Source organism: Boleophthalmus pectinirostris, unplaced genomic scaffold, assembly GCF_026225935.1.
Source record: "Boleophthalmus pectinirostris isolate CB_2022bp ecotype Guang Dong unplaced genomic scaffold, ASM2622593v1 HiC_scaffold_15, whole genome shotgun sequence".
NCBI classification, from domain to species: domain Eukaryota; kingdom Metazoa; phylum Chordata; class Actinopteri; order Gobiiformes; family Gobiidae; genus Boleophthalmus; species Boleophthalmus pectinirostris.
This window is the reverse complement of record NW_026571070.1, coordinates 1,087,361-1,096,212: the sequence shown is the minus strand read 5'-3', so window position 1 is coordinate 1,096,212 and position 8,852 is coordinate 1,087,361. Positions and strand designations below refer to the sequence as shown.

Sequence of the window (8,852 nt, the reverse complement as noted above, 5' to 3'; positions counted from 1 at the left end):
TTTGAGGAAGAGTTTGATCAGAAAATCCACGTATACAGAAGAATGACCTTCAGATTTGTACATTTAAATGTTTGGTTCACAAAACACAGAGAAGAGCTGTTTATTCCATCATTATTCTCCACAATATTAAACATTTGACACTCGTGCACGAGCGCGGCCACGTTCCCGGACTCGGTGCAGCGCAGAGTCCCACAGTCCACACCACGACCACAGACACAGACTGACCAACACAACTGACCAACACAGACTGACCAACACACAGACTGACCAACACAACTGACCAACACACACTGACCAACACAGACTGACCAACACAGACTGACCAACACACACTGACCAACACACAACTGACCTGACCAACACAACTGACCAAACACACTGACCAACACACACCAACACTGACCAACACAGACTGACCAACACAGACTGACCAACACACTGACTGACCAACACAACTGACCAACACAACTGACCAACACTGACCAACACAGACTGACCAACACAACTGACCAACACACACTGACCAACACAACTGACCAACACAGACTGACCAACACACACTGACCAACACAACTGACCAACACAGACTGACCAACACAGACTGACCAACACAACTGACCAACACAGACTGACCAACACAGACTGACCAACACAGACTGACCAACACAGACTGACCAACACAGACTGACCAACACACACTGACCAACACACACTGACCAACACAGACTGACCAACACAGACTGACCAACACACACTGACCAACACACACTGACCAACACAGACTGACCAACACAGACTGACCAACACAGACTGACTGACCAAACACTGACACACACTGACCAACACAACACTGACCAACACAGACTGACCAACACAACTGACCAACACACTGACCAACACAGACTGACCAACACAGACTGACCAACACAAACTGACCAACACAGACTGACCAACACAGACTGACCAACACAGACTGACCAACACAACTGACCAACACACAACCAGACTGACCAACACAACTGACCAACACAGAGGACGAAATAATGACCCGACCTGAGAGAAAAACTCTTCCCTCGGACGCAGCAGGAGCCAGACTTTGATTTAATGAACAAAACTTAACACTTTTACTTTAGTCTTTACGCACCGAGCGCCAGAGTGACCTGAGTCTGTGACCCGAGTCTGTGACCCGAGTCTGTGACCCGAGTCTGTGACCCGAGTCTGCGGACAACACGAAGCCCACTGCCCGAACCTGACCCCAACCAAAATCTGCCCTACATGTTTGACATGACAACTCACAGACTCACAGACCCGCACACACCACAGACCCACACTCACAGACCCGCACTCACAGACCCGCACTCACAGACCCGCACTCACAGACACTCACAGACCCACACTCACAGACCCGCACTCACAGACACAGACCCACACTCACAGACCCACACTCACAGACCCACACTCACAGACCCGACACTCACAGACCCATCACAGACCCGACACTCACAGACCCGACCACACTCACAGACCACAGACCCACTCACAGACCCGACTCACAGACCCACTCACACTCACAGACCCACACAGACCCGCACTCACAGACCCGCATCACAGACCCGCACTCACAGACCCGCACTCACAGACCCACACAGACCCACTCACACACAGACCCACAGACCCGACACTCACAGACCCGCACTCACAGACCCACACTCACAGACCCGCACTCACAGACCCACACTCACAGACCCACACTCACAGACCCACACTCACAGACCCGCACTCACAGACCCACTCACAGACCCACACTCACAGACCCACACAGACCCACACTCACAGACCCACACTCACAGACCCACTCACAGACCACACTCACAGACCCACACTCACACTCACAGACCCACACTCACAGACCCGCACTCACAGACCCACTCACAGACCCACACTCACAGACCCGCACTCACAGACTCACAGACCCGACCCGACACTCACAGACCCGCACTCACAGACCCACACTCACAGACCCGCACTCACATCACAGACCCGACACTCACAGACCCGCACTCACACTCACAGACCCGACCCACACTCACAGTCATCACAGACCCACACTCACAGTTTCGTGTGGACTTTCATTGGCAGAATAACATCTGTATCTGATGTGTTTCGTGTTAAATCTGTGTCCTCGTGTCCTTCCCTCGCTCCTTTCCCTCTCCAGGGGAGGGCATCTGAATCTCTCGCACGCGCTCATAATTTGACCATTCAGATCAGCGCGTGCACGTATCTACATGTTTATGCAGATATATATACATTAAATATACAGGACCAGTCCACACACACTTCATACACAGACTTAAAAATATAGAGATAAAACACATGTGTTTTACTGCAAAGATGTGCTGCCTAAATATTATAAAATATGATTAAATGAACAGATGAGTCGTTGTTGTCCCTTTTAGTTTTGTATTTATTTATTAAACCTTGTTTAATAAAGTCTTTAATAAAGTGTTTGTCGTGATCACGTGGTGCTGCGTGGAGCCTCCTCCTCCCTCTGTCCCGCGTGTCTCGGTCAAACCCACTGATTATCGACTCATGTTTAGGGAAATCTCCTTCACGAGTCACTTTACCTGCTCCTTTTATGGTGAGGTGGAGGTGTGAGGGGGCGTGGTCTGTCCTTTTATGGTGAGGTGGAGGTGTGAGGGGGCGTGGTCTGCCCTTTTATGGTGAGGTGGAGGTGTGAGGGGGCGTGGTTAGGTTGCAGGTTTGGTGCGTGCGGTGGGTTTTCTAAATGTGGAGTTTGTGGCGCACGTCTGTCGTAGCTACAGACGTTCGCACGAACTTACGACAACTCCTGCGCAGTTTTTATAAATGAGGCCCCGGGTCTAGACCTGAGACCAGGGAGCCTGCTACCAGGGTAAGACCTGAGACCGGGTGTAGACCTGGTCTAGACCCGGTCTAGACCTGAGACCAGGGATCCAGGGTCAGTCCTGGTTTAAGATCTTGTCTAACTGTGTCTCTGCTCCTCAGACGGAGGTTCAGGATCTGCAGACGGAGGTGAGACTCACTAAATCTGATTTTAAATCTATAATCTGCAAAATAAATAAAAATCCTCATCATGTTTGTTTATTTGTTTGTTTGTTTGTTTGTTCAGACGACGAAGGCTCCGGCCGCGGGAAAAAAGTCTCTAAATGTGGAAACTGCAAATACGGAGCCGAGTGCGACGAAGACTCAGAGGACCTGATGTAAGACCAGGACTAAACCAGAACTAAACCAGAACTAAACCAGGACTAAACCAGAACTAAACTAGGACTGAACCAGGACTAAACCAGGACTAAACCAGGACTGAACCAGGACTAAACCAGAACTGAACCAGGACTAAACCAGGACTAAACCAGGACTAAACCCGATGTGACTTAGTGTGACCTGGTGTGACTCGGTGTGTGTGTGTTGCAGATGCATGTGTAACATCGTGTGTAACGGGCACAATGAGAACCCGGTGTGCGGCAGTGACGGTGACACTTACCCGACGCCGTGTCACGTCCGAGAGGCGTCGTGCCTCAAACAGACCAAGATCGACATCCGACATGTGGGACGCTGCGCCGGTACGTCACATGACCTCCTCCTGTGTGTCACGTGACCTCCTCCTGTGTCACGTGACCTCCTCCTGTGTGTCACGTGACCTCCTCCCCGTGTGTGTCAGGTCCCTCCCCGTGTGTGTCAGGTCCCTCCCCGTGTGTGTCAGGTCCCTCCACGTGTGTCAGGTCCCTCCTCCACGTGTGTCAGGTCCCTCCTCCACGTGTGTCAGGTCCCTCCCCGTGTGTGTCAGGTCCCTCCCCGTGTGTGTCAGGTCCCTCCCCGCGTGTGTCAGGTCCCTCCCCGTGTGTCAGGTCCCTCCTCTACGTGTGTCAGGTCCCTCCCCGTGTGTGTCAGGTCCCTCCCCGTGTGTGTCAGGTCCCTCCCCGTGTGTGTCAGGTCCCTCCCCCCCCCCCGTGTGTGTCAGGTCCCTCCCCGTGTGTCAGGTCCCTCCTCCACGTGTGTCAGGTCCCTCCCCGTGTGTGTCAGGTCCCTCTCCGTGTGTGTCAGGTCCCTCCCCGTGTGTGTCAGGTCCCTCCCCGTGTGTGTCAGGTCCCTCCTCCACGTGTGTCAGGTCCCTCCCCGTGTGTGTCTGTGGTTGCATTAGTGTGTCGGTGCCCTCTGCTGGTCAGTGTCAGTTTTACATTATAATAAATGTTTGTTTTTTGTTTTTTTTTAGATAAAAACCGTAAAGACGACGGCGCCAAAGCCAAACCGGACGTTTACGGTGAGACCTGGTGCCCTGGAATTGAGGGTTTTTTCTTCTTTTTTTTTATTTTTTATTAATATGTGCTTCCCAAACTAAAGTGTTACTGTTGATTTTTTTTTGTTTTGTTTTTTATATTTTTTGTGTTTTTATTTTCAGCCGTGTCCAAACCCGGTGAAGGGGAGGGGCTTGTCGAGAGCCCCGCCCCCTGTCCCGAAGACTACGCCCAGTTCTGTGAACACGGAAAATGTGAAATGAGACAAAACCTGCCGACCTGCAGGTGAGAACTAAACCAGGACTAAACCAGGACTAAACCAGGACTGAACCAGGACTAAAACAGGACTAAACCAGGACTAACCAGGACTAAACCAGGACTAAACCAGGACTAAAACAGGACTGAACCAGGACTAAACCAGGACTAAACCAGGACTAAACCAGGACTAAACCAGGACTGAACCAGGTCTAAACCAGGACTAAAACAGGACTGAACCAGGACTAAACCAGGACTAAACCAGGACTAAACCAGGACTAAACCAGGACTAAACCAGGACTAAACCAGGTCTTAACCAGGATTAACCAGGTCTAAACCAGGACTAAACCAGGACTAAACCAAATCTAAACCAGGACTAAACCAGGACTAAACCAGGACTAAACCAGACTAAACCAGGATCTAAACCAGACTAAACCAGACTAAACCAGGTCTAAACCAGGACTGAACCAGGACTGAACCGGGACTAAACTGGGACTAAACCGGGACTGAACCAGGACTAAACCAGGACTAAACCAGGACTAAACCAGGACTGAACCAGGACTAAACCAGGACTAAAACAGTTCTGAACTAGGACTAAACCAGGACTAAACCAGGTCTTAACCAGGATTAACCAGGTCTAAACCAGGACTAAACCAGATCTAAACCAGGACTAAACCAGGACTAAACCAGATCTAAACCAGGACTAAACCAGGACTAAACCAGGACTAAACCAACCAGACTAAACCAGATCTAAACCAGATCTAAACCAGATCTAAACCAGGACTAACCCCGGTCTAACCCGGTCTCTCTCTCTGTGTGTCTGGTCCAGGTGTGAGGCGGCGTACGGGGGGCCTCAGTGTGATCAGCTCTTGGACTTTAACATTCTCTACGTCGTCCCCAGTGGCCAAAAGCTGCACTACGTCCTGATCGCCGCCATCATCGGCGCCGTGCAGATCGCCGTCATCGTCGCCGTGGTCATGTGCTTCACCAGGTACTAGAGCTGTGGGAACATAGAGCTGTGGGAACGTAGAGCTGTGGGAACGTAGAGCTGTGGGAACGTAGATCTGTGGAACGTAACTGTAGATCTGTGGGAACGTAGAACTGTGGGAACGTAGAGCTGTGGAACGTAGATCTGTGGGAACGTAGATCTGTGGAACGTAGAGCTGTGGGAACGTAGATCTGTGGGAACATAGAGCTGTGGGAACGTAGATCTGTGGGAACGTAGAGCTGTGGGAACGTAGAGCTGTGGGAACGTAGAGCTGTGGGAACGTAGATCTGTGGGAACGTAGAGCTGTGGGAACATAGATCTGTGGGAACGTAGATCTGTGGGAACATAGAGCTGTGGGAACGTAGATCTGTGGGAACGTAGAGCTGTGGGAACGTAGAGCTGTGGGAACGTAGATCTGTGGGAACGTAGAGCTCGTGTGAACGAAGCTAGATCTGTGGAACGTAGATCTGAGCTGGGGAACGTAGATCTGTGGAACGATAACGTAGATCTGTGGAACGTAGATCTGTGGGAACGTAGAGCTGTGGGAACGTAAGAGCTGTGTGGGAACGTAGATCTGTGGGAACGTAGAGCTGTGGGAACGTAGAGCTGTGGGAACGTAGATCTGTGGGAACGTAGAGCTGTGGGAACGTAGATCTGTGGGAACGTAGAGCTGTGGGAACATAGATCTGTGGGAACGTAGAGCTGTGGGAACATAGATCTGTCCTCATCCCTGTAACGTGTTTTGTGCGTCTCTTTTTCAGACGGTGTAACAAATCGAAACGCGGGCGCCGGCAGAAGCAGCACCTCGGCCATTTCCCGTCGGGCACCTCGTCGCGGATGATGTAACGTCGTGCCCGCAGATGATGTCACTTCCTGTCCCTGTGACGTTTTTTTACTCTCGTGTTTGGACCACACACTGACCTCGCGGTGCCTGTTTCCTCTCCTCCGTTTGGTTCCTTCGAGGCCTTATTTGCCGTTTTTTTTTTATTGTTTTGTTTTGGGCACTGAGGATCCGACCGGTGAGACGCAGAGCACGGACGCCGACGCCAACGCCGACGCCAACGCCGACGCCAACGCGACGCCAACGCCGACGTGTTTCTAACGCTTTTCAAATCACAACAGTGCAGCTACAGCTCAAGGTTATTCTCTGGACTAATCTAAGGCTGAACCAGGACTAAACTGGAACTAAACCAGGACTACACCAGGACTACACCAGGACTACAGCAGGACTAAACCAGGACTACAGCAGGACTACAGCAGGACTAAACTGGGACCAAGTCAAGACTAAACCAGAACCAAATCAGGACCAATCTGTGACTAAACCACAATTAAACCAGGACTAAACCACGACTAATCTGGGACCAATCCAGAACTAAACCAGGACCAAGCCGGAACTAAACCAGGACTGAGCCAGGACTAAGCCAAGACCAAACCAGGACTAAGCCAGGACTAAACGAGGTCTAAACCAGGGGCAAAACCACTGATTTAACCAGGGGATAAAGGGACTAAACCAGGTCTACATCAGTCCTTAGTTTAAACCAAGTATAAGACAGGTCTAAACTGGGTCTCAACCAGGACTAAACCAGGACTAAACCAGGTCTAAACTCGTTCTAAACCAGGTCTAGATTGCCTCACTGCTCCTTCACGTCCAGATTCTGTGTTCTCGTGTAAATAGACTTTTTGAGCCTCTGTATTTATTTCTCAATGAAGAATGGACTTGTGTTTTTTTCTGTGGACTTGAGTTTGGACCGATCAGGGACCAGCGTTCGGACTCTGCGTCTCATCGAGTTTTGGCCGATCAGGGACCAGCGTTCGGACTCTGCGTCTCGAGTTTCGGGGACCAGCGTTTGGTCTCTGCGTTTCATCGAGTTTTGGGGACCAGCGTCCATACTCTACGTCTCGAGTTTCGGGGACCATCGTTGGGTCTCTGGATCTCATCGAGTTTCGAGGACCAGAGTTCGGACTCTGCGATTCATCAAGTTTTGGGGACCAGCGTTGGGTCTCTGCGTCTTGAGTTTCGGGGACCAGATTTCGGACTCTGCGTTTCGAGTTTCGGGGACCAGAGTTCGGACTCTGCGTTTCGAGTTTCGGGGACCAGAGTTCGGACTCTGTGTTTCATTGAGTTTCGGGGACCAGAGTTCGGAGTCTGCGTTTCATTGAGTTTCGGGGACCAGAGTTTGGACTCTGCGACTCAAGTTTCGGGGACCAGAGTTCGGACTCTGCGTCTCCTTTGATTCCCGTTTGAGTTTTTGAAAACCAAAATGATGCTGTCTTTTGTACTTTTCGTGTACAGATCCGCGCGGGGGAAGAATTATCGTTTGAATTCTCTTTTTTATGATTTTGTAAGATTTCTGATACCGACGCCATTCCGGAAATGGATCGCAATGTTTTACGTGTTTTTGACTGAAGGTAAAGCTAATGTAAAGATGCCACACGTGACCAGCAGGGGGCAGCACAAACAACACAACAAAACACACAGACGATTATTATAAAGTTAAAGCTGCACTGAGGAACTTTTCTGGTTTGTCTAACGAGATTTTACTGTTCGCACATTAATGTTCCAGAGTCATTTGTAAAGGTTTAATGCCACACTGCGGAATCTTTCTGGTACAGCAGAAACCTCTGTGTCACCGAGCAGCTGACGGATCCTCCAGTAGAAAAGTGACGCAGTGCAGCTTTAATTAAGATTCAGACCCAAATGTGCAGCGTTTCTCTGTTTAGCCTCAGACCAGGACCAGGACCGAGACCAGGACCGAGACCAGGACCGAGACCAGGACCGAGACCAGGACTGAGACCAGGATCAGGATCAGGACCAGGACCAGGTCTAAGTTAAGGAGCGTTCTCTGTGCTCCAGACAGAAAATATTTTAAAATGTGAACAAAAATGAGATGTTCAAACCCTCGTGGACTTCAGTAAAGCAGAACTAAAACCAGATCAAAACCAGGACTAAGCCAGATCTAAACTAGGTCTAGACCAGGACTAAACCAGGTCTGACCCGGGACTAAACGGAGCCGTGCGGAGGCTCAGAGGTGCGTCAGTCTTCTTCACTCTTTTGTATTTGTGTTTGTGCTGCCCCCTGCTGGTCGTGCTGGTAACTGTTGGTACGACGTCTTTGGCTGTTTTTATCCGCGTAGAGAAGCTCGAGCTCGATAAGCTGCACCCGCCGCGCCGCTCACGGGCACCGGCGGGCGCCACGGGGGCGGGCGCCACGGGGACGGGCGCCACGGGGGCGGGCGCCAACGGGGAGGGCGCAACGGGGGCAGGCGCCACGGGAACAGGGAGGGTGCCGTGGGGAGGGGGGAGGTTTTGGTGGGGAGGGGGTGGGTGTCGCGGCGGCG

At 51.1% G+C, this 8,852-nt stretch overlaps 1 protein-coding gene across 1 annotated transcript in view; it reads left to right on the top strand.

The window, feature by feature from the left end:
• Positions 1-6,580, top strand: part of LOC110173960 (tomoregulin-1-like) — a 12,102-nt gene extending 5,522 nt beyond the window's left edge. The window contains exons 4-10 of the mRNA XM_020939984.2: positions 3,025-3,051; positions 3,149-3,239; positions 3,451-3,599; positions 4,250-4,297; positions 4,436-4,556; positions 5,356-5,517; positions 6,276-6,580. Coding sequence (XP_020795643.2) covers positions 3,025-3,051; positions 3,149-3,239; positions 3,451-3,599; positions 4,250-4,297; positions 4,436-4,556; positions 5,356-5,517; positions 6,276-6,360 — 683 coding nt within the window. The 3' untranslated portion in view covers positions 6,361-6,580. The remainder of the gene's footprint in view (positions 1-3,024; positions 3,052-3,148; positions 3,240-3,450; positions 3,600-4,249; positions 4,298-4,435; positions 4,557-5,355; positions 5,518-6,275) is intronic.
• The last annotated feature ends 2,272 nt before the right edge of the window (positions 6,581-8,852 follow it).